This window comes from Tauraco erythrolophus, chromosome 20 (assembly GCF_009769465.1).
Source record: "Tauraco erythrolophus isolate bTauEry1 chromosome 20, bTauEry1.pri, whole genome shotgun sequence".
Classification (NCBI taxonomy): Eukaryota; Metazoa; Chordata; class Aves; order Musophagiformes; family Musophagidae; genus Tauraco; species Tauraco erythrolophus.
This window is the reverse complement of record NC_141484.1, coordinates 759,544-785,549: the sequence shown is the minus strand read 5'-3', so window position 1 is coordinate 785,549 and position 26,006 is coordinate 759,544. Positions and strand designations below refer to the sequence as shown.

Here is a 26,006-nt window from a genome sequence, read left to right as displayed (position 1 = left end):
AATCCCCCGGCCCCGCCGTTGACGGGCAGTCGGGCCCGGGAGGCGCCGCCTCCCTGACGTCTCGCTCCGGGATTTGCACGGGTTGCGGTGCCGCGGCGGCCGGGGCTCAGTGTCTGTCGGGTCGGCGGCGGGAGCTGCCGGAGCCGGAGCGCAGCTCGGCTGCAGCGGCGGCCGCGGACGCCCGGCCCGGCCCGGCCTGGCCCCTCCCGGCTGCAGCATGGAGCTGCCGGCGGTGGGGGAGCACGTCTTCGCGGTGGAGAGCATCGAGAAGAAGCGGATCCGAAAGGTGAGGAGGGCGGGGGCGGTGGGGGGCGGCCGGGCGGGCGGCGGGTCCAGCTGACGCCGTGTCTTTGCCTCCCGCGTTCCGCAGGGCAGAGTCGAGTACCTGGTGAAATGGAGGGGATGGTCGCCCAAGTGAGTACCGAGCGGGGATGGGGATGGGGACGGGGATGGGGCAGGGGCGGCCCGGCCCGGCGGCGGGGCTCCGCCGCGCTCGGGGCTCCGGGAAGGGCCCCGGCCAGGGCGGCGGGCGGGCGGGCGGCGAGAAGCGGCCGCGGGGCCCGGTGGCGGCAGCGGCGGGAGCCGAGCGAGGCGGGCAGGCGGCGGCTGATGTGCACCAGAAAATGGCTCCTTCCCCCTTTCCCTCCTCGGGAGCCGGGCTCCATATTGCAGAACCGAGCGGGGGGGGGTGGAACGCTGGGGTTGGGGGGGGGGGGGGAGGATGAGGGGAATAACCGCAAAAATAACCCGCGCCGCCCCGCAGCCGGCGGCGGCGGGCGGGCGGCCCCCGAGAGCCGCCCGCGGAGGCGGAGGCACCGGCCTCGGAGCGAGGGCGGCCGCTGCGGGCTGCGGAGTATTTGGGGTTTGCATGACAGTGCCGGCGGGGGGGCGCGGGGGAGGGGGTCCGCGCCGCTGCTCCGGACTCGGCGGCCGGGTCCCCTCCTCCGCGCCGCGGCCGCTTTCCTGGGTCCGGGAAAGGGGATTTGGAAAATTTCATCATGACATGCCTAGAATTCCTCCGGAATAATAACTGCGCTAAATAAACAGTTCCGTCCCCATACCCGCCCCCCCGCCTCCCATCCCCCTCCCCCGGGACCCGAGCCCCGGACGCCCGCTCCCAGGCGGGCCCGGTGCTCCGGGCCAGCAGCGGCCGCCGCCGGTGGGGCGCCCCTGCCCGGGACCCCGGTCCCCTCCCGGCGGGGCCCCGCGGCTGACGGCCGCTCTCCTGCCCTCTCGCAAGATATAACACGTGGGAGCCGGAGGAGAACATCCTGGACCCCCGGCTGCTCATCGCCTTCCAGAACAGGTGAGCGGCGGAGGGAGGCGGGGGGGGGGGGGGGGGCGGGAGGGGCGGTGGGCACCCGCGCCCGCTTCGGCAATTACAGATGCGTCACGGAGCCGGGGGCCGCGGCGGGGCGGGCGCGGGACGGGCCCGGGCCCGGGCTCGGGGGCGCGGCCCCGGCGGGGCGGGCGGCGCGGGGCCGCCGGGCGACGCCTCCGGTTCAAGGTCCCCCGCGCCGCGCTCCCCCCACGCCGCGCCTTGCGCTCCTGCCCGCCCGGGGATTCGATGGCTGCGAGCGGAGGAGGCGGCGCTGCTGCTGCGCTTGGACGGGCTTTTTTGCCTTTTTTTTTTTTTTTCGGCTTTTTTTTTTTTTTTTTCTGCTTTCCGTGCATTTATTTCCTGTAGTATTTTGGCGCAAACTGTAAACTTCAGCCCCTCTCCGCAGCAGGGGGAGGCGGGAGCGGGGAAGTCGCCTCGCCAGGCGCCTGCTGCCTCGGCGGGGGCCGGCCGTGCTCCCGTCCCGCCGCCTCCTGCGGGACCCCCGGCCTGCGGCTCCGCACCTGCGGGGCCCCGGCGCTCCCCTCGCACCAGCTCACTGCACCCGTGTCGGGTCACCGGCACCGCAGGAGCTGCTGCGCACGGGGAGGGGTGCAGCCCGGGGGTCCGCATGCTGCCGCTCGGGCCTCACCGTGCCTCTGTTCCCGCAGGGAGCGGCAGGAGCAGCTGATGGGATACCGCAAGCGGGGGCCCAAGCCAAAGCCGCTGGTCGTGCAGGTAAATGCGCCGTGGAGCCCAGCCCAGCCCCGCACCGCCCGGGCAGCCTGTTTGCAGCACGGCCCCGTCCCCGGGGAGCCGCTTTCAGCGGGTTTCATCATGCTGGGGAGCCGTGCCCGCAGCCCGGGCGCCTCGCAACGCCCCGGGGACCCCCAGGCCCCAGCGCTGAGCTCATCAGGTGGCCCCAGTCCCCCCCCTCAGATGCAGGGCAGACCCGCTGCGCCCGCAGCCGGGCGGCATTAGCAGGCTGCCCGCAAGCTCGGCAGCAGCAGGGTCCCGCTTGGCCCCTGTGCCCAGACAGCTGATTGAAGGGTGCTTTTCTTCTTTTCATTGCTTCATTAATCTGGAGCAATGCACAGCCTGTAAGTTGGAGTGGGCTGGGGCCGCCTGCTCGAGGACGCGGCACCCAGTGATGCAGCGTCCAGTAATGAGAGCTGCTGGAGGGGTGGGGGTTTCACCAGAGCCTTCGGCACCTGCCAGGGCACCGGCACCTCCCTCTCTCGCACCAGCTGACTGCAGCCCATGGTTTTGTGTTGCAGCTTCCCTCCTTCGCCCGCCGCTCGAACATCCTCACGGGGCTGCAGGACCCTGCCGTGGACAACAGGCCAAAGCTGGATCTTGGCTCCTCCGGCAAGAGCCAGCAGCACCAGTATGAGCTCAACAGCAAGAAGCACCACCAGTACCAGCCCAACGGCAAGGAGAGCAGCATGAAGCACCAGTCCCACAGCAAAGGGAAGTACTACTACCAGCTCAACAGCAAGAAGCACCACCACTACCAGCCGGACCCCAAGATGTACGAGCCCCACTACCAGCCCAGCAGCAAGGAGCCCCAGAGCCAGGCCTGCTTGGACAGTAGCAAGAGCCCCCTGGTCGCCCACCCGGACAAGTGGGCTCATGGCCCGGCCAAAAACTTGCTGGGCCCAGTCAAGAACCTCGCTGCAGAGAGCAAGAACGGGGCTGAGAAGAACCTGTCCAGTGGTACTGGGCCTCCTCCCCGGGACAGGGTGACCAGCAACGGCCTCGGGGGCAAGATGAAGATCGTCAAGAACAAAAACAAGAACGGGCGCATTGTGATTGTCATGAGCAAGTACATGGAGAACGGGATGCAGGCGGTGAAGATCAAGTCTGGGGAGCCGCCCCGGAAGCGGGCTGCGGAGGAGAGGACTCCTAAGAAGGGTGGGGAGGAGAAGCTGGAGGCTTGGAGGAAGCCGGGGGAGGACAGGGTGGTGGGCAGCAATGCCCTGAGCAAAGCAGAGGGCGAGGGCCGGCAGCCCCCTGCGGCGCTCGAGGAAAGTCTCCAAAAGACTCCTCTGGCCAAGGAGCTGCCCCTTCCTCCGGCGGAGCAGCCCCTGCAGCTCACCACCAAGCCGGACCTCGTGCCCTGGTCCCTGAGTCCCGTCTGCGAGCACAGCCCTTCCTCCATGGGACTCAACCTCTCCAGCCCCGGCTCGCGGAAGCGCTGCCTGTCGGAGCCGCACGCGGAGCGGGAGCCGGGCAAGAAGCGCCTGACCTCCCGGAGCATCAGTGCCCCCACCTGCCTCAGCCCCCCGGCCCCGGAGCGGCCGGAGCCGCCCACCCCTGCCCAGCCGGAGGTCATCCTGCTGGATTCGGACCTGGACGAGCCCATAGACTTGCGCTGCGTGAAACCGCGGGCGGAGAGCGAGCCGGCCCTGGCGCAGGTGAAGCCAGAGGTGCCGCCGGCACCGGCCGAGAAACCGGCCGTGGACCCTCCGCAGCCCCAGGAGGCCGCGGAGGAGGAGGAGGAGGAGGCCGAGTCCCTGCAGGAATTCAAGCCCTTCTTTGGGAATATAATTATCACAGATGTGACCGCAAACTGCCTGACCGTGACCTTCAAGGAGTACGTGACAGTGTGAGGTGGGACAGCGGCTGCTCCCCGTGGGAGCTGCCTGTCCGTCCCGGGGCTGCCGGCCCCGCAGCCTCCCTCGAAGGTACTGGTGCCCCTTCCCCAGAGCCCGCGTGCCCTCTGCCCGCGCCGCGGCAGCCAAGCCTGCCGTCTCTGCCGAGGGGACGCCGGGACAGGGCCGGGCACGGCGGCCGTCCCTGCCATGCGGGTGCCCTCACCGCTGCGCCCGGTCAGGGGCTGCCCCAGGACGGGCGAGGACGGGGCCCGCCAGTTACTCAGAGTTATAGTATTATATTTTAACAGTGCTAACTTGTCGAGTGATTCTTGCTCCCGTTTGTACGTGGTGTTATTGAAATGTATTGTTTGAGCTGAAAGCGGGTCGCTCTCCGGCCACGCCAATATATTTATTTGTAGGTATTTATATAATGAAATATAAAGCCTAGATTTATGGAGTCCCTAGATCACCTTATAAACTATATCAAACGACTATTTTCTGTTCTCCTTTTTAACCATTCAGCATTTGTTAGTCTCGTCCCCTTGCCCTCCTTACGACCCGCAGGACTATCCCCGGTATATATTTTTGATACTGTACACATGTGGTGTTTCTATGTGCAAAAAAAAAAAAAAAATCGTTATCTAAAGCTAAACGAGCTATTATAGAAATTGCTGCTATTAGAAATGTCTAAACTATAAGCTTCCAATTATTAATTGCTTGAATGTAAATATTAAATGGAGATGTTGAAAGTGCATTTGATGTTCTGCAGCTAGCGTAGATCGGATGGCAAAGCCCGGCTGCTGGGAGGTGGAGCGCGAGCTGCCAGCGGCGCTTCCCGGTCCGAGGGCTGTGTCACGGGGGAAGAAATGTATCATGCAATCATTGCAAAGGACTATAAACCTTTACAAAAGCTACCAGGATTTGGAGTGCATTTGTTACTGCCTACGGACGGCGCAGAACCCGTCCCTGTGCGGGCAGGCTGGGGCTGCGCTGCCCCGGAGCAGGTACCCGCAGGTTAAAATCGGCTCCGAGATGCAGCGTGTCGGATCTAGTTGTGGCTTTCCCCGGAAAGTGCCGACGAGAGCGTGTCCCCCGCCGCGCTTCGGGGCTCCCCGGTTTCTCCCGGTGCCGCCCAGGTGAGCCGTGGGAGCCGGTGGTTCGGTGTGCCCCTCTCCCTGCAGCACCAAGGCAGGGCTGGGCTGCACGAGGTCTGTGATGGGAAACCTGGAAGGCTTCTGGGAACGTGACTGGAATGGACCAGTGATTCCTGGTTCTCAGCCTGACGCCGCCACCCGAGCGGCCTTATCCCCAGCGTTGAGAGGATCGTGGTCAGATGAGGAGTTGAACTTTTTCAGAGAGCAAGGTGGTCCAAATTCCACAAATAAGCCTGCAAACATCTCTGAACTAGATTAATAATTGCTGGAGTCCTCTGAAAATGGAGCGCAGGGCTAACGCTTTACAAAACGGCTCGATTGAAGGTGGCAGCCTGGCAGTGTGCCCACGGAGCCCGTCTGCATGGGGCTGAGACGTGGCACTCGGCCCCCGCTCCCCCGGGGTGCCCTGTAACGGTGCCTGGCAGAGTCGAGTGCTCACGCGGTGGCTGCCCTCTGAACCTTGTGCTTGCCACACTGGCTCAGTTGCCAGCCTTTCTCGTCTTGGGCTTTTCTTGAAGTTGATTTCTCTTCCAGAAAAGATCTTAGTTGAAATATTGTCGTTTGTGGTACGTTATGTGTACGGACAAGAGCCTCAAGCTTGTGAGGAGCAGAATTGATTGATTTGGGTAGGGTGGACTCTGTGGTTATACTGGAGCTACCTGAAGACACAAGCGAGTTGAACATCTGTAGGCAAGACCTGGGCCGGCTCAGCTCATGAGGATTATGTGGTGTCCGCAGAAAGGTGCCGGGTGTCATCTGCTGGGGCTTGTTCCTGGTGGGAACCACAGCATGAGCTGAGCCGGCCCAGGTCTTGCCTACAGATGTTCTCGTGCCAGAGCCAGAGTGTTTTTCTGAGGCAGGTGGGGTTAAATTGGAGGAAAAGCAACCATTCGGTGTGTGGATGCCGTTTGCTCAGCTGGGGCAGCCACAGAGGCTTGTACCAAGTGGAACAGTCTCGACCGTGGACGCTGTCGTTGCAGACGTTGGTTTTGATCTGGTGTAGCTCAGGTCTGCTGCTGGGCGTGCTGGCGCGGCGGTGGGAATGGCTTCTGGGAGCTTACGCCAGAAAGCTGGCTCCATCCCAGCTGTTTGCTTAAACTCCTCGGTGTGGACGCAGTCAGTGCTGACAGCTCGGTTCATCCCTCGTTTCAACTGATGCTCCGTAGTCAATGGAAACTCGTGCACCGTGTTCAGTGCTTGTGATTCTCACCTGCCAGCACGGGGACCCCAAAATCTGATGGTGTGCGTGTGGAGAGCAAGTGGAAATAGGGGAACTGTGATTAAAATCAACGTTTTGCCTGTTAGCTGTGCTGAATCTCAAGAAGGTTTTAATCAACTCTACATGTCACTGGGGCTGTGCGAGTGACGGGCAGAGGCAGCAGCAGCCGAGGGTGCTGGAGGGCAGGTGCCAGGGGCAGGCGAAGCCAAGCCCGTGCCGGGGGAATGCCCGGGGATGGTTTGGTGGGAAGCGTTTCCCTGCCATCCCAGTTTTAGCTGGTGGAGCAGAGAATCAGAAATGATGCGTTTCCCTTGATTAATTAAGCTAATGGTTATCTGAAAACAAAAATGGCATGGAAGAGGAGACGCATGCTCAGAATGCGAAATGTGATTTATGAAAGGGGAAGTGCCGCTCGACAGGCAGCGGCAGGAGCCAGTCCGGGCGCGGGGCTGGGCCGGCGGCTCACGCTGGGGCACCTCTGCAGAAGAACTTTTTTTTGGCCAGACAAAGGTGGGTGGGAGCACAGGGGTTCCTCACAGGTAGCGGGGTGCGGCTTTCAAACGTGGGCTTGGGGGCTCCTGGCCACAGCCCGAGCATCGCCGCCGCCAGCCGGGTCAGCAGCTCCCTTCTCTAGTCCGGAGGTGCGGGAGGCTCCCGGCGATTCCTAACTGCTCGCAGGTTTACGGTGAGCTGAGCTCACTAATGTTTTCAAAAACGGGTTGTATTGTTTCGCCAGTTTTTAAGGAAACACCGTTCCTCTGCGTGTGTGCTTTCTGAGCTCCCTCTCCCTGCGCCCGCCGCCGCTCCGGGAGCCGTAGAAGCGCCTCAAATATTGTCTCTGCCGGCAGTAGCTGTGGTTTGTTTGAGGCACCGTTTCCCGGAAACCACACAGCCAGATATTTCTTAGTTTAATAGTTTGATCATGTTTATCACAACTCCAGCAGCTTCCTGTGCAGCGAAAGGTGTGATAAGTAGTTACTGGTTTAAAAGATACACCCTCCCCGTGCTTGGTGCCAATTGGCTGGGAAAGGTTAAGCGTTTGGGATATGAATTACTTATTCACACCGCGCTCTTTCGGCATTAAGTGCATCAAACCTAAATGCCTCTTACCGAGCAAATTAATGTAAAGTCCACTATGACTTCCAATGGTTATCAAAGTGGTCCAGGACGAGATGGAGCGTCACCACGCTCCATTAGGAAGACTGGTGTGTGCTACGTTTAATGTATTTCCCAGGAATGCGTTAACCTCTGCTTGGTTTGGATTTATTCCAGACAAACATTGCTGATTTAAAAGGAGAATCTGTGTTCGTCTTTTAGCTCTTCTGAAAGGGTCTGATGCATCCATCTCTGCATGGCCGTGCTGAGAGGAGGGACCCGCAAATTGGGGCTGTAAAGCTGCTTTCAGCTTCTCCCAGCCATGGTGGTGATACCAGTGTCTGCACCAGTTCTGGGTTCGGATCCAGCCACCAGCCCTCCCTTGCTGAGCTCCGTCGCCAGCGATTGCCATGGCTGTGTGTGGTTTCAGCAGGCACTGGTGTGGTCCCGCTCCACGAGAGGTGATGGAAACACCATCCCCAGGCGATGGCTGCGGGGCAGCCATCAGGGTGGGCCCTGCGGCGCTGGGGAAGAGGTTGCATCTCTGGAGTGAGGATGCTGTTAAGGAGAAGGATGTTGAATAAACACACGACACGGAGCTGACACCTTTTAATCAGAATAAGAAACAGCCTCGCGGGGACTGGGAGCCTTCCAGGTCTGGACTGGGGATGGGAGAGGAGCTCCTCCCTGGAGAAGGGCAGAAGGTGTAAGTGGCCATAAGCGGTGGGAAGCGGAGGGTTCCCCTGGCAGTCGGGGCACTTTGTGCTTTGCTCACCGTGGGTGGGGGCAGCTCCTTCAGGAAGTCATTGCATGCGTTTTATGGGGGTTTTCCTCTATTTTTCCCGTTCTTCTCTCATTTTGCTGTGCCATGTCAGATGCTGACTGGGGTGACTTTGCTGAACGTGATGGCCTCAGCACCTCTCCCTTGGAGATGCCAGCGGCAAGGTAAGGCATTCATGGTCACACTGGGGGGAGAAGCCCACTGTTCAGGTGGTGTTTTTCCAGGCTTGTCCCCTTGAGCACGGCAGGGACCGTACGGCTCAGCCATGCGCATGTTGGCTGCTATAAACCATTTTAACTAAAACTGTCTCCAATGGGACCGGTCCAGCAACTGGGTCCTGCCGCAGAGGTGTTTTGCTGGGATTTTAGTGGGACTGATGTCCCTCTGTCTGGGAGAGTGGCTGTGGGAGGGGGAGGCCAGGGCAGACCCCCTCGCCGAACCGGGGCAGCTGGGTTAGGGGGACACCAAAGGGGCTTCTCCAGGTTCTGCTCCATCCCCTTGCCCTTCGCCTCCCCCATCCCACAGGGCTGCCTCTGGTTTGAACAGTGGAAGTCGCCTGGCGGTAGGAAATCCTCAGTCTCCTCGGCAGATAAGATCGTTTGGATTGAGCCCAGATCCATGCGAGATCTGTGTCGGGAGGAGACGACCGCAAGGACACTGCTCTGTTTATGTTTTCACCAGAAGAGGAAAAAGGCTCTACAGTGCCGGGCACAGCCCGGAGCATCTCCGGGCGCTCTCAAGGGCCCCGGCGAGCGGCTCCGGAGGGTCCCCTGTGCACAGGAAAGCTCTTGTGTGCACCCTGAGCTGGGGGGGGGGATGCAGTTAAAGGCAAAACAAAGCAGCTCACACCTCCATGAGGCGGCTGCCACCAGTATCCGACCCAAACACGGCTCTGCAGCAGAGCCCGGCCTTGGGCAGCGTCAGCGCAGCGAGGAAGAGCGGTCGTGTGAGCAAGATGTTGGATGGAGGAGATGGGGCTCAGCTCCTGGGCCCCCATCACTGCCCTCCTGGGGAGGGACCCCCTGATCGCTATGGGGAGTGGCGGGGAGGGGGGACCGTGTTGGATGATGGGGGAGAGGGGCCGTGGTGGCTGCAGGCACTGTGCAGCCAGCTGCGGGGGGGACGGGAAGGGGAGAGGGTCCTGGGGGTGTAGCTGCTCACAGGAGCCGTCCCCGGGTCTGTGCTGGTGCGTGGGGTCTCACAGGCAATGAAGGGGTGTTGCTGCGTGATGGGCTTTTGGGTGCAAATGGGAGAGAAACAAGTGTCTCTGTAATAATGAAAGTTTGGGGCAGGCGCTGGTGGGGGCCAGGGGTCCCCTCCTTGGGCTGGGACCTGCCGGCATCTCCCATCACGGGGCGAGATCCCAGGCTCACCCGGGAGCAATTTGCCGGCACCTACTGAAGCCGTTTCTCAGAGGGAGCCGTCAGTTCAGCTGACACCTTGATGTAGTTTAAAGCAAACTGCAAACATGAAGATTTATTTTTATCGAACAAGCAGGCATATAAACCACGTCGTGCGATGCAGTGCAGCCTGGCAGGAAGCACCCTGGATCCCAGGAGTCGTGCCTTGGGCACGCCAGGCCGTGTGCTGTCCCTGGCCGACCCTGCCCATAGCAGTCCCGTGGGGTTTACGGGTGGGGAGAGAAGGAGACTTAATCACCAGCTGCCAAACCCCTCCAGGATCACCATCAAACACCAGGACCCTTTTGCAAGGGACAGCACTGGCACCAGTTGGGACAACACATCCTGACTCAGCCAAGTCACAAAGGTAGAGCTTCACTGGTGTTACAAGTCACAAAGGTAGAGCTTCACTGGTGTTACTGGCTCTCTGTCCCAGGGAGGTACTGGGAAGGGGGTACGCTCCCATTTTCCTGGAGGTTTATACATCGCTTTGGCTGGAGTGTGGACACAGCTTCTGTGGTGTAAGTGTGCTTCAGTCAGAAGTGCTTAGTTGGAGGTGAGAAAGGGACTAACCTAAACCTTTGGGAGGTGTTGCTATTGTGCTATGGCAGCCAGGGCAGAGAAGTCCTACAGATAGAGAAAATAAATTAAAAAGATTTAGATATTGTTATAAAAATGCATTAGCAGGCAGCCTGAATGGAGGGTCTGAGCTGATGAAGTTTTAACAAACGCGTATTAATGTTGGATATAAAGACTGTGCTGAGCAGAAATTGTCGTGACAATGTAAAGCCACATCTCCCGATCTCCTGGGAAGTCACTGGAAGCTCCATCTTTGTCTGCAGTGAGGATGAGACTGGGATGTGCAACACAAGGAACAGTGGCGTTCGGTAAGACCCATGACATGAGCCGCAGCCCGAGTTTTCCAGAGGGAGCAACCAGCCCCTACCTGGGGTTTTGCCCGGAGACGGGCCCTGGGTCACTCGGGTTTACCCCTTTCCCCTCTCGGTGATGCCCGGTCCGTGTTGCTTTCATTTATGAAACACAAGAACAGGAAAACCAGGATGACCCAGGCTGGAGAAATTACATCTGGGCTGAATCTGAACACGGAAAACTGCAGCCCGAGCGCGGCTCCAAGAGCGACAGCAGCAGAGGCTGGGCTGGAAATTCCCACTCAACCTTTTTCCCTCTCGCCTGGTGCTGCCGGTGGCCGGGAAGGCGCGGGGGGGGGGGAGCGAGCACCAGCTCGGGGGTGGCCGGGTGGGACCGGGCGGGTCCAGCCCAGCCGGGTGATGCTTGGCGTGTGCCATGTCATACGGCGTGGGCATCGCCACGCCAGCCCCGAGGCAGGATCTGTCCCAATCGCTTGGAGAGGACGAAACCGGCCCTGGGGCTGGGGGGCGAAGAGCCGGCGGGGCAGGGAGCGGAGCTGCCGCCGGGGAGCGGGGGAGGGGGGGGCGAGCCTGCGGGCTAAAATGGCCACGCTGGGCTGCAGGCGCGGGCTGTGCCATGCGGCAAGGGTTAACCCCCCCAAACGGCATGCTGGGAAAGGGGAAGGCAAAACTGCACCGGGGAACTTGTGCGGTGGGGGCGGGTGAGGCTGCGCCGGGCGGGGCGGGCAGCGGCGGGCAGCGCTCCCCGGGCGGGCCCCGGGGCTGCGGGGGGCAGAGGGAAGCTTGGAAATGCCCTTGTGTGAGCCTGGACACGGTGATCTCAGAAGATGGGGGGGGTTGGGTGTCCCCCCCCTCCTTGGCACTCAGTTTCTGGGTCTCCGCACCGGTATCTCCCCATCTCGGGCTTCCCGAGGGGAGGACCCCGCTTCCCACCGCTGGTGCCGTAGTGGGGGATGCGCTCCACGGGTCACTGCTCGGGGGCTGCTCAGGGCTCACGGCCGCGGGGACTCGAGAACGGAAATAATTTATATTTTAGTTAAAAAAAAAATAATGACATCGGGTTATTTTAAATACCAAATATGAGCTTTGGAGAGGGAAGGTCTGTTGGGTATCAGGGAGCCACCGAAGCATCTCAAAGCACAAAATAAACGGTAATCTTCGCATATCCTAGTAAACGTTAATTTTCACATATGTTAGCAATTCCACATGGCTTGGAAAAATGAAGGATGAGACGCTGTCCCTGAACGTGCCCAGCCATTTGCAGCGCGGTGCAAGCCAGGCTGTCATTTTTAACCGAGGGACGTGTCCTTACAGCCGCTGCCCTCTGCGCGCCGCGGGTCTGGCCGTGGCACTGCCCTCCCTCCGCCCGTGTCCTTCTGGCCCACGGAGTCACCAGCAGCAGATAAACCAGGGAGATTCATTGTGGGTCATGCAGAGAAGCTGGTGTGGTGGTCAGACACCCGGGGTGCCGCCGCTGACCGGTGGAATGATGTCCTATCTTGAGTTTAAGGGCTCCGCCTGACCCTGAGCCATTTTTAACCCTCCCTGGGTGTCCCACTCCGCTTTGAAAATGTCCTCGCTCGCTCCATGGTATCTGCTTTCCTGATGTTTTTCATTTTTGTACCTTCGGAACCAGAAGCAGACCCACTTTTCCGGCGTTTGATGCTCTGCTGCTTGAAGATGCTCTAACTCTCAGCGCTCAGAATAACTCCCAGCAAGGCAGCGCAGAGACCCAGCAAGAAGGCATCTCATCTCATGTACCACACGTCCACAGTGTGTGCTGCAAGCAGCAATTTGTGGTTCAGCAGCAAAGGCTGAGCAGAGACGAGCGTTATCACAGGAATTCCTTCCACCTCTCGCCTGAGTGTTTGGCAACTGACTCTTGGCCGTGGCATTGTCTTGTCTGGTTTCGGACTAACGGGCTTAATTATTTTTGTTCTTTTCCTGGAAAGGTAATTTTACCTTTTTCCTGTGCATCTCCATCCCCTGTAACTGCGAATTTGCTGCACGGTGCAACATCCCCTGTGCTTGGAGAGCAAAACGCCGCGGCGGGAGGTGGCCCGGAGAGGCCGCGGATAACGGGACCCCCGAGGGCGCGACGGGGGCGGTCAGCCGGGCTGCTCCCCGGCTTCCCAAGGGTCAGGGAACCGGGGGTGGGGGCTCAGGGACTGCGTCCTGCCGGGTGCTGGATCACAAAAGGGGATGCGGGAACCGGAGGGGTGTTGCGGAGAAGCAGCCCGGCAGCCGTTTGGCGCGGGGCCCGGCCATCCTTGGGGGGCCACGGGATCTTCCCCCGCCGGTGAGGGGTGGGCTCCCAAAGTGCCCCCCCGCCCCGCCCTTCTCCTGGAGAGGGACCACAGGGCAGGAGGAGCCAGGGCTGAGTCTGCTCGGGGGGGGGGGTGTCCCGGCCGGTAGCTGTTCCCCCGCCAGCACCGGTGCGGGGTTTGCGATCGGGGAGGGTCTGTACCCGCATCCATCCCTCTGCGGGGAGCAGCCTGGAGGAGCTCGAATACCAACCCATGGGGCAAGGGCCAGCGCTCTCTCGGCCCCGCCGTGCCACCGGGCACCGGCTCCAGCCGTGCCCCCCACGGAGCCGTGTCACTCGGAGAGCCGGGGGCAGGGGCAGGGCAGCAATGCCAACCAGGATTCCCCGTGTTTGCAGAGGAAATTCAGGCAGAGCAGGCTGGCGGTACTGCCTCGGTGTGTGGCACTGGTGAGCCCGCTCTCGCAGGCTCCGGTAGCTCGGAAGAGACACTGAAATACCGGAGAGGAGTCGCAGAAAAGGCAGAGGGATGGTGCCGTGAGGGCGCGGAGGGAAGCCGGAGGCGGTGGGGCTGTTCGGCGTCTCAACGGGAAGGTTGAGCACATTTTGATCAGCCCCTAAACCTCTACGCAGGGAGGAAATTCAGGGTCTCCGCTGAGCTTTCGTCTAGTAAATGAAGACACAGCGGCTGAAGCCCGCACCAGCGGCAGCTGGAACGCGGTGCCATTTTCACCGCGTCAGAACAAAATCCAGGTGGGAGGGCGGGACCCGGGGATGCCGGGCACGGCTCGGGGGCTACCGGCGCCGAGCCCCGGGCTGCTACGGCAGGAGTCCAGACTGCAAGGGATGTAATGCACAGCCTGGAGACAGCGACTACACTGTGCCCCCCCAGTCTTAAAACGCCTGCCCCCCCGCACCCCGATATTTTATGCACCCTGTGATCCGCCTTGCCCTGCTGGGTTTGCGTCTTTATCAGATGTGACTTTTATAAGATTCATTCCTTCTCATCAGGGCACTCGAGCGTTTTGCTGGCAGCCGTGCCCGCACACCGACACGGCGGAGCAGGCGATGCGGCGGGGGGGGTCCCCGCTCCCGGGTGGAGCGTGTCCCCGCGGTGCGTGTCCGGGTGTCAGAGGCCAACCGCGGGGAAGCGGAGCGGAGGTGGGACACCCCTCGATGGGGTCCCGCGTCGGACACGCAGCACCGTTTGCGGGGAGGGAAGAGCGGGGACGGGGGGGAAGCATCGGCTCAGACGACGGCGAGGGCGGGGGGCCCCGGGGGACGGCCCGGAGGAAACGTGTGGAACGGGGGGAGTTTCCCCCAGGAGAAGCTGGAGCGGATCAGGGCAGAGACCGGGGACACGCACCGAGTCGGTGCAACACCGGGGGCTTCGCAGCGGTCCCGGCGTCGGGGGGAGTCGCGGGAAGAAGCCGGGAAGTTGGAAGGGACAGGGTGACCTGCTGGCGTGGTCCGCGGGCGTCCAGCGCCTGGGGCAGGATGAGACCCCCCCTTCGCCAAACACAGAGAGAACGGGCGGTCCCGGGAACACCGGGCGGCTGCGTCCCGCCGTGGGAGGAAACGTCCCGCGGAGCCGGCAGGAGCGGGAGGAAAACGAAACGGGAGCGAGAGAGCGGAGGAGAGCCGAAGCTCGGCGCGGTTGGGACGGGGGTCGGCCCGGCGGGTCCCGGGATACCTGGCCCGGTTCAGCCCGGCCCGGCGCGGTGCTCACACCTGCATTGCAGCAGCGGCGGGGCGGCGGAGCGCTGCGGGCCGGCGGGCTCGGCTGTCGGCGCCGCGCTGCATTGCAGCACTGCAGGAGCCTCCTCCTTCCCGCTCCCTTCTCCTCCCTCCGCCGCCGCTCGGCTACGGAGGCCCAGCCCGGGGCACGGACCGGCTCCGCCGCGCTCCGCGTCCGGAGCATCTACCGCCGCCACCGCCGCGCTCGGTTCTCCCGCGTCGTGCCGCAGCCGAGCCCCGCCCCGGCCCGGGAATGCAGCCGTGGGGCGGGGGACACGCACCCACCCGCTGTGTCCCCCTGGTCGGTGTCTGTTGCCGGCGTTCATCAAGCCCCGCGCCGGTGGAGGGACCGGCCCGCCCCGTCGGGGCATCCGCCGTCCTGCCCGCCCGGCCCCGCACCCCCGGCATGGCCCCGCGGCTCGTCCCGGCCGCCTCCCCGCCCCGCCGGGCCGCCCGTGCTGTCCGCCCCGCCGGGCCGCCCGGTCCTCTCGTGGGCCACGCACTGCGCAGCGCCGTCCCCACGGGCTTCCCGCGAGGGCGTTTGGGCTGATCCCGCGCGGAGCCGGGACCGGACAGGGTTGAGAAGCGCTGCACCGGGCGGCCCGGCCCCGGGGCGGACCCACCCCGACGAGACGGTCCCCCCGGCCGTCGGGCCACTTGCGCGGCCCCTGGGGCGGGCGGAGGGAGGCGACCAGCGCCGCGTCCCCGGCCCGTCGGGAAAGGAGGCTGGTGACCGCGCTCCGGGCTTCCTCGCCTGGGGACAGCGGCCCGGAGAGCGGTGCCAGCCTCGCGTGACTGGGTCCTGCGTGGACCCAGACAGCCACGACCCGCGGCTGCTGCGTGCTCGGGACGCGAAGGGGAGCGGGGTGATCCCGGTGGGAAGGAGCCGGCGGCGGCCGGGCGTCCCGGGACCTGCCCCGCTGTCAGGTGCGGCGCCGCGGGGGCAGAGGGGAGCGGGGCCCGGGGCCGGGGGGGGGGCCGCCCGCCCCGGCACAACGGGGGCCCGTTCCCAAGGCTCCCGCTCTGTGTCTGCTTTGGGAAAACGCCAGCACGGTAACAAAATGGCGGGGAAAGGGTGGGATTGTCACGGCGAGCCCTGCAGCGCAGCCCGGCCGGCCCCCGGCACCGCCCGGCCGGGCTCGGGGCGTCCGTGCCGGCGGCGGGCAGCGAGGCGGAGGTGCCCCCCGGGCTGTGCCGCCGCTCGGCCTCGCCGCCCGGCAGAGCTCCGGTGAAGACGCAGCTGCAGAAAATGGCTGCTCGGCGGAGCCCGCTGAATCCTGCCATGGCGGGGGGGGACACGGCAAGGAAGCAGCGCAGCCCTCCCCGCCGGCCGCGACCCCCCCGGGGAGCCCCGGGGCAGGCGGCGTGGTTTGCGGCCGGAGCCCCCGCGGGACGGCGGGACCGGAGCGGAGCCCGCAGCGAGGTCCGGCGGCCGGAGCGGAGCCTCCCCGGCGGGGCCTCACCTGCGGCGCGGTGCGGGGCGCGGGACGGCTCGTCCCGGTCGCTCCCAGCCCGCCGAGGCGCCGGGACGGCACGTGCCCGCAGCCCCCGCCTCACCGGATCAGCCCCGCGCCCCGCAGCGGCTCCCGCCGCGCCCGGTTTTGCGCTCGGTTTAAAATAAAATAAAATAAAAATAAATAAATCCGGGGCGGGAGCCCGGGCAGGGGGCCGCGGCTTGGTCACGGCACTGTCTCCGCGGCGAAGCCGCAACGAAAACTCGCCCCCGCGGCCCCGCGCCGTACCGCCGCCCCCCGCCCGCCACGGCGGCCGCGTCCCGGCGGCTGCCCGCGCGGCCGGAGCGTACACGCGTGGGTGCGCGGGCTGGCGCCTGCGCTGCCTGCCCTGGTGCGGCCGGGGGTTCGCTCCCCCCCGGTGGATTTCGCGGGTGTCCGCGGGACGAGGGGACGTCCCAAAACCGCGAGTGTGAGAGCCGGGCTGGGATGATCCTTCCCCCATGGGAGAGCGGCTGCGGGGGGTCGGGCTATCGCGGCCGGTCCGCACCGTGACGGCTGGACACGGGAAGGCGCTTTGCCGTGCCGAGGGTGCGCGCATCCCGCGCGGCGCCCGCGCGCGGGGAAGCCGCCGTCCACGCCGCGCACGGTGCGAAGGACGCCGCTGCCTCCCGGGAAGCCCCCGCCGTCCCCGCACCTCCTCCCGCAACCCCGCGAGAGGAGGAACGGGCCGGCCCTGCGGGGTTGCCCGCCGCCCGTCTGTGTTCCCCACATCGGGGTCACTCGTGTCCGCGCAGCGCCGCGGCTCCCCGCCAACGCATGGTCCCGCGTCGCCGCTCGGCGGAGCGGAGCAGGGGGTACCCCCCCCCGCACTCCCCGTCCCGCCGTCTCCCCTGGCCGCGCTCACGCGTGGGAGAGCCGCCCGCCCCGCCGCCCCTTCCCCGCGGGGTGCTCCGCCGCGGGTGGGACGGATACCGTCTCCCCCGTGACCCGCGTTGCGGACACAGAGACGTGACAGGGACCGGGGTTCCCGTCGGACTTCGGGAGCGCCGTGCGCGCCCGCGGTGCCGTCGGTGCCCGCGGAAAACGGCGCTGCGTCCCTTCCTCCGGCGGGAGCCTGGGGAGGGCAGGGGCAGAGACGCGGCACCGGGGGCCGGTCAGGGCGGGGGGTACCGTGGGGCTCACACTGAGGGGGGGGTCACCCGTGGGAGCGGGGGGTACCAGCTCCATCCCCGCACCCCCGGGGGATCCCGGCCCCGCGGGGGGTGGCGGGGGGCGCGCGGGGCCGTTCCACTCGTGAGAGCCGGTTGCTGCGATACCGACGGGCCAATGAGCGCTCACCAGCTCACCCCGGGCTCGGGCACCGCTTCCTTATATGGTGCGCGCCGTCCGCGGGGCGCCGCGCACATCGCCATATAAGGGCATGAACCTAAATACAGCATCTACCTTGTGCGGGGTGGGCGGGGCCGGGGGCGGCGGGACGGGACGGGACGGGACGGGACGGGACGGGACGGGCGGGGGCCGGGACCGGGGAGCGGGTCGGGCCCCGCCGCAGACGCCGCCCCCCGCCCGGGGGGAAGCCGCCGCCGGTCGGTCATTAGGTGGAATGCAAATGGGCCACGTTTCACCTCTAATTGCTTTTGTTAAAAGCGGAGTGGCGGGGCCGCGCGCGGGCTGGCGGGGAGGGGCAGGGGCAGCGCAGGGCAGGGCTAGGGGTAAGGGCAGGGGTAAGGGCAGCCCAGGCTGTTCCAGTCGCCCCCCAGGTCTCTGTCACATCGAGCTGAGGTCCCCTCATCGCCACCGGCGCCGCCGGGCCGGGCACTGCCGTCCGTCTCGCTCCGCGGGGCCGTCGAGTGGTCCCTGCCCACTCGTGATGCTTCCATGGCCGCTGCTGCCGGAGCCGCGAGGAAGCAGATTCGTCCTTCTGGCGTCCTTGCGGGCCGAGCAGCGCGGCACCGATGTGGGCAGCAGCGGGGGCGGCACGGAGCTGCGCCGGTTAGACGGGGGGTAGTGTATCCTGGAGGTTTCGTTTGGGTTTCCTCGCCCGACGCAGCGTTCGGGTCGGTTCCTCCTTCGCCCCCCTCTGCAAACAACTTGTATTTATGTTCCTACAAATAATCAGCAAATTCAGAAACCCCGGAAACAAAAGCTCCTTTGTGCAGAGTGCTCGCAGCCCGGAGCGGGGCGATAAAGCGGCGCTCCCCCCGCCTCACCCCGCCTCGCCCCCCCCGCGCTTTCCTCGCACGGGAGTTTCGGTGCGACCCCGCGGTGCCGAGCAGGGGGGCTGCTGGGGGCGGCCGGCCCCGGGGACGGGGGCGACGAGTTGCTCTCGGTGCGTGTCGGCACGCCTGGAAGTGAGGAGTCGGTGCTTTGCCGTGGGCGCTCAGGGCTCCCCGTGGGAGCTTCCCGCAGTGGGACCCGCGAGGGAATTCCGTCGCTCAGCCTCGGCTGGGCAGGGGGTGTTCTCGGGGCCCTGCTGGGGGGGGGTGCACCAGCGGCTGCGGGGACACGCGTGGGGCGACTCCTGCGCGCAACGCCGACGCGGGAGACTGTCAGACGGTTTGCGGGTGTGTGCTCCGGCGGGCGACGGCAGCTGCTCTCCTCCGTGGGGACAGCACAGGGGAGACACCCCCCCCTCACCGGCCCGGGGCAGCGCGGCCTGGCACAGCTCCCGGGGCCTCCTGCGGGCGCTTCGTCCTGCTGAAGCCCGCGGTGCGGGGGGGGGGGGGGGGGGGGCTGCCCGGGGCGGAGAGGGCGGCAGTGCCCCCCGGGGGTGGCGGGAGCGCCGCTGGCTGCGCGGCGGCCGCAGCCGCCATTTCCAGTAGGACGATGCCACCTATGGAAAGCACCTGGAATTAATCGGGCCGGCGGGGCCGCGCCGGGAAGCGCTGCGTTTCCGTGCGGTACCCTGGGGACGAGCCCGGGCTGCGCCCGCCGCTCCCCGCGCCCCGCCGCGCCAGCCCCCGGGGGCCAAACCGGGCCGGGCCGAGCCGGGGGGAGGCAGACGGGGCTTGGCAGCCCCGGTCGGCGGGGCCGCTGCTGTCCTTCAGCACCTCCGCCCCGTGCCCGCTGGCCCCCGGGAGGATGCTCGGCTCGGTCCCGGGGCGGCGGTGGGGCCCGGGTGGGGGCCGGCCGCGGCGGTGAGCTGAGCCGTCCCTGAGCGGTCCCCTCGCCGGGTGGCCAAGACCTCCGTAACCGGGGGATAACGACAACGGGCGGAGAGAAGCGGTCCTGCCCAGCACCCCTCTGCCGTGGCCAGAGCCGGGGTGCTCGGCGCGGTCCGGCCAGCGCAGCCGGGAGGGAGGATCCAGCCGTGCCAGGTGCTCTCCCGGGGGTCCGCCGGGCCTGAGCCGTGCCCACCGGGGCACGCTGCCTCCCCTCGCCCGCCCTGAGCGCCGGCGCCTTCGGAGCCGCCGGGGAAGCCTTGCCCCGGTCTGAATTCGATGTCGAACAAGTCGACACGCACGCGGTTCCGTGTATGGCCCCGTCCCCGGGCCCGCTCCCGGTTCCGGGGGTCCGCTCCTGTCCCGGTCGTCCTCTCGCTCGTGAGGTGCAGGTGCCGCAGCCCAGGGCCGGTCGCCGCTTCTCCCCTTCGCCCCGAGGTGCTCGGAAACGAAAAGGCAGCGTCACGGCGGCCAGGCTGCCCCCCGGCCCAGCGTAGGGCTGGGGGCCGGCGGGGGCCGCCGGTGCCACGGGGTCCTCGGGTCCGCCCCCGCCCCGCCGGGACAGCCCGACACCGGCCCGGGGGGCCGCGAATTTGCCCCGAGGCTCGTCCCGGCTCCGTTCGGCGACCGGTGGAGGGAATCGTTTTCCCACCCGGATCGGGAATGGGCCCGAGCCGGGAGAACCTCGGAGCCGAACCGGGTGGCGGAGCGGGGCGGGAACCCGGGGCCGGCCGCACGGGGGGTGCGGGAAGCGTGTGTCCACGTACGCAAGGAGTTCGTGTGGAATGGGGCTCCGGGGCGTGCTCTGCCCTGCCCGGCGGTACCAGGATGCCTCTCCCGGGGCACAAGGGCCGGCCCGGCGGCAGGTTCTGCTCGGGAAGTCTGCCGAGGGGGCGACTTGCTCTGCCCCCGCTTTCCCCCGCGGTCTCAGCGTTGGGGGCAATGCTCGGGCAGCCCAGGAGAAGGGGACACGGGAGCGCGCGACCGTGGCGTAGCCGGGTCTCCGACTGGCACCTCGGCCGCCGGGGAACCGGGCAGGACCGGGAGCTAGTCTCGATCCCAGCCGTCCCGGGCGTGGGTATCCGTGGGGCGGAGCAGCACGGTTGCCGGAGCTCACGGGAAGCCGCGGGGAAGAGCCCGGCTGCGGTGCGGGGATCCGCCGTGCCGGCGGTTGGGTTGGAGCCAGCTCCCTCTCTCCCCGCCGCCGCCCCCGGCTCAGCCGCGCTCGGACACGCGTGCTCGCCCCACAGCTCCCACGGGCGGCACCGGGAGTGGCAGCAGCCCCCTGGTTTCGTTGCAAAGCTCGGAGCCGTGGAAGCCCCCGCACAGGGAAAAACGAGGAGGGAGCCGGGCACTCTGACCCGCGGCGGCCCGCTGAGCCCCGAAGAGCTCATCGCACGAGTACGGGATGGGGCAGCGGAGATCCGGCGGCGGTGGGGCGGATTTGGGGTCAAATGGGCGGAAACGGGGTTTGCCGCGGCGGCACACGCCCTTGCCGGGCCGGAGCCGTCCCTGAGTCCGCGCCGACCCCAGGACCCCGGGGCAGGGCCGGGGCCAGGCGGGGCCGGTGGGGGCAGAGGGGGCGCGGGGGCGAGCGGCCCCCCTCCGGCCGAGAGCCCGTGGGGCGCCCAGGCAGCTTCTGCCGTTGACCCCAGGAGCGTGGAGGGTGGCCCGTGCCCGGGCTCCGCTCCTGCTCCCGGTGGCCCGGCCGGGCGGGAGTTGCCCCCGCAGCGCCGCCAGCCCGGGCGAGGGGGTCCCGGGCCCCCTCCGGCAGCGGGAGGAACTGCCCGGGAGAGCCGGGAACGGCCCGCCCGCCGCTGTCTCGTCCCGCGGCGCCGGGGCGGCTCCGTCCCACTTCTCCTTCCGGGCCAGTACCCCCACGAGCGGCCGCAGCCCCGGCCCTGGCTCGCCCACGGCCCGGGGTCTGCGGGCGGACCCCCACGCACCGGCGATCACTCCTCGCTGCTTTCCCCGCGCCGTTCTCGTTTGCGTCTCGCCTTCTCCCTGCCCCCCCCCGCACCGCAACCGGGGACCCAGCTCCGGCCCCGCGCGGGTCCCGCGTGGGCCCCGGAGGGGAACGGAGCTGTTCCCTCCGCCGATGCCCGCGCAGGAGGCAGCTAGAGCCGCGGCTTCGCTCGTCTCCGCCCCCACGCGTGGCCGTGGGCCTCCGCCAAACCGCGTAGCACCGCGCAGGCGACGGAGCAGAGGCGGCTGCTCAGCCGGGAGCCCTGCGGCCGCTCAGGGCTCCCGTGCGGCCTCGGTGCGGGGAAGCTGCGTCCCGGGCCCGTGCTTCCCACCTGCACCGGAGACACCGGCAGCGAAGGTGCGGAGCAAACACCCGTTTTCCCGGGCTGCAGCCCCCCCACGGCCACGGGAGGGCCGCGCTCGGCCCCGCTGCGCCGCCGCAGACGCTGCCCCGGGAGCCCCGAGCAGAGGAGCGAGGCGGGGGGAGCGGCACCGTCGGGCCCGGGAGGACAATCCGCCCCCCCGGCCCCGGCCTCGCGTCCCCGGGCCGGGCGTTGCGCCGGCGCCCCCCGGGTGTCTCTCCTGCGCGGCACCTTCCCGGGAGTAGGATCCGAGCGGCCGCGTCCACGCCGATTCACGAACCACGCCGCGAACTGCCTTAATTAACAACGATTAATTCGACATTAACGAAAAACTCTCCGGAACGCCGCTCGCTGGGGGCTGGGGGGGCGCGGGGGTTGCGCTCCCCCCGCCCGGCCCCCGCCGCACCAGCGCCCCGCCGCCCTTCGCAAAACCCGCGGGGCCGGGGGCGCGGGGCTGGGAGCCCACGGGAGCCGCGGGGTGGGAATCTCCCGCCTCCTCCCGGGAGCGCCGTTCCACCTCGGCCAGCGGCGGCGGGAGGAGGGCTCTGACCGCGGAGACACGATCCACGCGCGCCGCGAGTCCCCCGTGGGGCCGCGGGGCTCCAGGCCCCGGCGCTGCCCACGGGGACCCAGAGCCCCCACTCGTGTCCCTCCCACCGCAGGGAAACCGTTGCCCCCGTGATCGCCGTTGGAGGTCCCTGCCCGCCCGGGCGGCGGGACCAGGCGGGGCTGCGCGGTGCCAGGCAGGAGCCCCGGGAGACAACGAACCCGCGACGGGGACAACGCCGGTGCCCTCCGGTCCCCTCTGCCGGTCCCGGCGATCCCCGGGGCCCATGGATCCCACCGGGCTGCATCCCAGGCCACGGGAAGGAAAGTGTCCCGTAGCCAGCCCCCGCACCGAGCAGGCGCGGGGGGGGGGGAGATGGTCCCGCAGCTGCGCTGGCCTCGCCGTCCCCGCCACGGGTGACCCAGCCCCCCCGGCAGCGAACCGCCGGGAGAGGAGCACAGCCGGATCCTCGGGACCAGCCCACTGTGGGGTCTCCCACGCGTGAGCGCGGCTACCTCCGAGGCCCGCTCCCCCTCGGCTTCACGCTCCTTAGCGGAGGAGAGCGGGAGGCGGGAGGGTTGGGGGGGGCAAGTCCACGAGAGGCATCGCGTGGCCTCGTCCCTCGTGGACAGGGCCGCAGAAGCCCACTCAGCCCGGGCCGTGGTGCTGCGGCTCCCACTCGCGGGGCTCGGGAACTGCTTCACCCCGCAGCACGGGGCTGAAGCGCTGCCGGGCCCCTCCGGAGCCCCCCCCCGCGACCGGCCCGGGGGGGCGGTTTGGGACTTCGCCCGGCTGCGACCGGGCTACCGGTCGCTTGGGACCTCCGGGCCCCCGGCGGCGGGACCCGTCCTCCGCGGCTCGCCACCCCGACGCGAGTGTCTCGGTCTCCCGTGGCCGCCTCGAGGACGGACTCGCGGCGGGAGAAGGCGGCGGGTCCCGAGCTGCAGAGCCGGGGAGAAGGCCCGGGGGGTCCTGGTACCGGCTGGCAGCCCCACGGTGCCACCCGCGCCGCCGCGCCACTTTGCTGACAGGTAACTTGTGGGGGGGAACCAAATCCCGCGTGGGGCCGCCACTCCGCTCCCCGGCGGAGAGGGCCCGGCGGCTGCCGGCTCGGGGAAACCGGACGCCGCCGAGCTCCCCCGTGCCGGTACTGCCCGCGCCGCCGGGAGGGATTCGCCCTCCCGCAGGAGCAGCGGCGCTGAGCGGCCCGCGGGACCGCGTGTCTCCGTGGACGGCGGTCACAACGGCGGCGGTGGTGGCCCACCGTGCTCGAGGCGGTTCGTGCGTGAGCGCTCCCGCCTCTGGCACCGTTCTCTTTGTCCGCGCACCGGCAGCCGGGCCGGGCTACAGTAGAGCGTCGGGGACCGGCCCGCGGCCCCCCCCGGTCCGCCGCGCACAGGTACCGCCGGGGTCCGGCCCCGGGGCTGCGGCGGCGGCTCCCGGGGCTCCTTTGTGCTCCGCTCCCCGCGCTCCGACTCCGCGATCCCCCCCCCCCCCCCCCCCCCACCCCGCGCCGAGGCCGCCCCCCCCCCTCGGAGCAGAACGGGGCGCGGCGGGGCGTGCCGGGGCGCGGCATCCCGCCCCCCCCCTCCGTCCCGTCCCGCCCCCCCCCCCCCGCCGTCGGTCCCGCCCCGCCCCGCGCTCATCGGGACGCGGCGCACGTCGGGGGGCGGGGCGGCGGCGCGAGCCAATGCGGCGCGGGCGGAATATTCCACCCGGCTCCGCCAGCAACAAGTGCGGGGGGGGGGCGGGGGGCGCGGCGACGCGGGGTGGGGGGGGGGCCGCGGCGCTGACGTCAGCGGGCGGAGTATTATGGTCTGGGCTGCGCTGGCGGCTGCCTGTGTGCTGCGAGCGGCCGCGTAAACATGGAGCTCTCGGCCGTCGGGGAGCGCGTCTTCGCGGCCGAGGCCCTGCTCAAGCGCCGCATCCGCAAAGTAGGTGACTCCCCCCCGCTCCTCCGGCCCCGGCACCGCGCCCCCCGCCCCCCCCTCACCCTCCGGCCCCGCCGCAGCGGCGGCCCCGCCGGCCCCGGCCCGGTTGCGGCTGGGCGCCCGCTGGGGGCGGCTCTTTCTCCCCGCCGCATGCCCGGGCGCTCCCCGCCGGCGGGGCGGGTGCGCTCCGCCGCTGCCTGCCCGGCTGCGCAGCCCCTGCTGTTTTATTTATTTATTTATTTTTAAATATATTTTTTTTGTTGTTGTTGCATCCCCCCCTCCCCACCCCCCGCGCTCCCTCCCCCTCCCCCCCGCGTGTTTTTGACGCGCGCCGCGGGCGCGTGTTTGTTGCATGCGTGGAATTGCGGGGTGGATCTTTGTTGCGGGCGGTTATCGCGGTTTCCCTCCATGCATATTTATTTTTCTCTTTGCATCCGCAGGGGCGCATGGAATATCTCGTGAAATGGAAGGGCTGGTCTCAGAAGTAAGTCGGCCGTTGGCCCGTCGGGTTCCGCACTGGGCAGCCGCGGGGAGATGGCTCGCTGCAGCCCCGCGCGCCCTTTGTGGCAGAAAGGAAACTCGGGGCCCTTCCTTTGTACCCCCGGGGCTTTATTACGTTTTTTTTTTTCTGTGCCGGGTTCCTCATGCCGTCCCCTCTCTCTGTCATGTCCCCCCGCCAGGTACAGCACTTGGGAACCCGAGGAAAACATCCTGGATGCCCGGCTGCTCGCAGCCTTTGAGGAAAGGTACAAGGCCTTTGCTAGCCGTAGCCGTTGCGCTTGTAAATATGTTGCTGTCTCGTAGCTATGCTGAATTGAAGCTTTGGTTTTTTTGACACCTCTAGGGAGCGAGAAATGGAGCTATACGGCCCCAAAAAGCGGGGCCCCAAGCCCAAAACCTTCCTGCTCAAGGTAAGGAGGCTGGAGCCCCGCGCGTGCCGGTGCCGGCCGCGTGCCACAGTGGGGAGCAGGTCCCTCGCCGGCCCCCACGGAGGATGCTCCTTGCAAAGGCGCCTCTTGTCTTGTAAGTTGTAATTATGCAGCCGGATGGCGGGATCATAAAGTCACCGGTTGATTTATCTTCTTTGCAGGCCCAGGCAAAAGCAAAAGCCAAAACCTATGAATTCCGCAGTGACTCTTCCAGGGGCATCCGGGTGCCGTATCCTGGCAGGTCCCCCCAGGAGCTGGGCTCCACGTCCCGGGCTAGGGAAGGACTGAGAAACATAGCCCTGGCTCCCCAGGGCAGCTCCAGCACCAGCACCCCCAAGGGAGACAGCATCCGGGACCGGGTGATCCGTGTGGAGGAGAAACCCGAGGAGACCCCCAAAAAGAGAGGCCCAAAGCCCAGGAAGGAGCTTTACAAGGACCTGGCGGAGACTCTGGATGCCTCCAAGAGGAAACTGGGGGAGCCGGGGGACAAGGTGGGGGACTACCTGAAGGCCAGGAAGATGGAGGAGGCGACGGCGGCCAAGTTCAGCTCGGGACACAGCGTCATCCAGCTGGCCAGGCGGCAGGACCCCGACCTGCCCGGTGCCCTGCCCAGCTCCAACCGCGCTGAGGTGGGTGCCAAGCTGGGAGCTGCCGAGAGCTACCCTCCCCGGCTGGCCAAGCACCGGGCAGACTTTCTGGACCCCAAGGGGCAGGGGACGCTGGACCCCGGCGGGCCCAAGCTCCTGCACGGCGCGGTGAGCCCGGGCGCCGTGGGCAGCCTGTACCGTGACGGCGTGGGGGGCCAAGCGGGGCGACCCTCCCTCATCGCCAGGATCCCCGTCTCCAGGATCCTGGGGGACCCCGAGGAGGAGTCCTGGAGCCCCTCTCTCAACAACCTGGAGAAGGTGGTGGTAACTGATGTGACCTCTAACTTTTTGACCGTCACCATCAAGGAGAGCAGCACGGACCAAGGATTCTTTAAAGAGAAGCGATGAGTTTGTTGGAGGTGGTGCTGGGGTGTTCTTCGGTCAGATCCAGACAAAAGCTTGGTTAGAGCTTGGTGGGCCTTTTTTTTTTATTATTTTTATGATTTTTTTTTTTTAATTTTGTCCTGGAGAGGATTTAGAAACTGTCCTAAATTCATTAACTCTTTTTTTTTTTTTTTTTCTCCACGTCTTACATTTTGTTGGAAAGATTATCTCT

General features: G+C 66.9%; 2 protein-coding genes across 3 annotated transcripts; both read left to right on the top strand.

The window, feature by feature from the left end:
* Nucleotides 1-217: 217 nt before the first annotated feature.
* On the top strand, nt 218-3,930 carry CBX4 (chromobox 4). The gene is made up of 5 exons (XM_086623988.1): nt 218-286; nt 371-414; nt 1,241-1,306; nt 1,990-2,056; nt 2,596-3,930. Exons 1-5 carry the CDS (start codon nt 218-220, stop codon nt 3,928-3,930), a joined length of 1,581 nt encoding a protein of 526 aa, XP_086480114.1.
* Nucleotides 3,931-23,781: 19,851 nt separating this feature from the next.
* On the top strand, nt 23,782-25,971 carry CBX8 (chromobox 8). Of its 2 annotated transcripts, none has more exons than XM_086623990.1 (5): nt 23,782-23,877; nt 24,315-24,358; nt 24,555-24,620; nt 24,719-24,785; nt 24,965-25,971. In XM_086623990.1, the coding sequence occupies exons 1-5, from the start codon at nt 23,809-23,811 to the stop codon at nt 25,796-25,798; spliced, it is 1,080 nt and encodes a 359-aa protein (XP_086480116.1). In that variant the 5' UTR covers nt 23,782-23,808; the 3' UTR covers nt 25,799-25,971. The 2 variants fall into 2 exon arrangements, with proteins under 2 accessions (XP_086480116.1, XP_086480115.1); XM_086623989.1 differs by having other exon boundaries at nt 24,695-24,785.
* The last annotated feature ends 35 nt before the right edge of the window (nt 25,972-26,006 follow it).

What these genes read in the sequence shown, in the direction of transcription:
- CBX8 (XM_086623989.1), top strand. Translation starts at nt 23,809, where the DNA reads ATGGAGCTCTCGGCCGTCGGGGAGCGCGTCTTCGCGGCCGAGGCCCTG. An exon ending in TCAAGCGCCGCATCCGCAAA is followed by an intron (nt 23,878 to 24,314) that starts GTAGGTGACTCC and finishes TTGCATCCGCAG; the next exon opens with GGGCGCATGGAATATCTCGT. An exon ending in TGGAAGGGCTGGTCTCAGAA is followed by an intron (nt 24,359 to 24,554) that starts GTAAGTCGGCCG and finishes TCCCCCCGCCAG; the next exon opens with GTACAGCACTTGGGAACCCG.
- CBX4 (XM_086623988.1), top strand. Translation starts at nt 218, where the DNA reads ATGGAGCTGCCGGCGGTGGGGGAGCACGTCTTCGCGGTGGAGAGCATC. An exon ending in AGAAGAAGCGGATCCGAAAG is followed by an intron (nt 287 to 370) that starts GTGAGGAGGGCG and finishes CGCGTTCCGCAG; the next exon opens with GGCAGAGTCGAGTACCTGGT. An exon ending in TGGAGGGGATGGTCGCCCAA is followed by an intron (nt 415 to 1,240) that starts GTGAGTACCGAG and finishes CCCTCTCGCAAG; the next exon opens with ATATAACACGTGGGAGCCGG.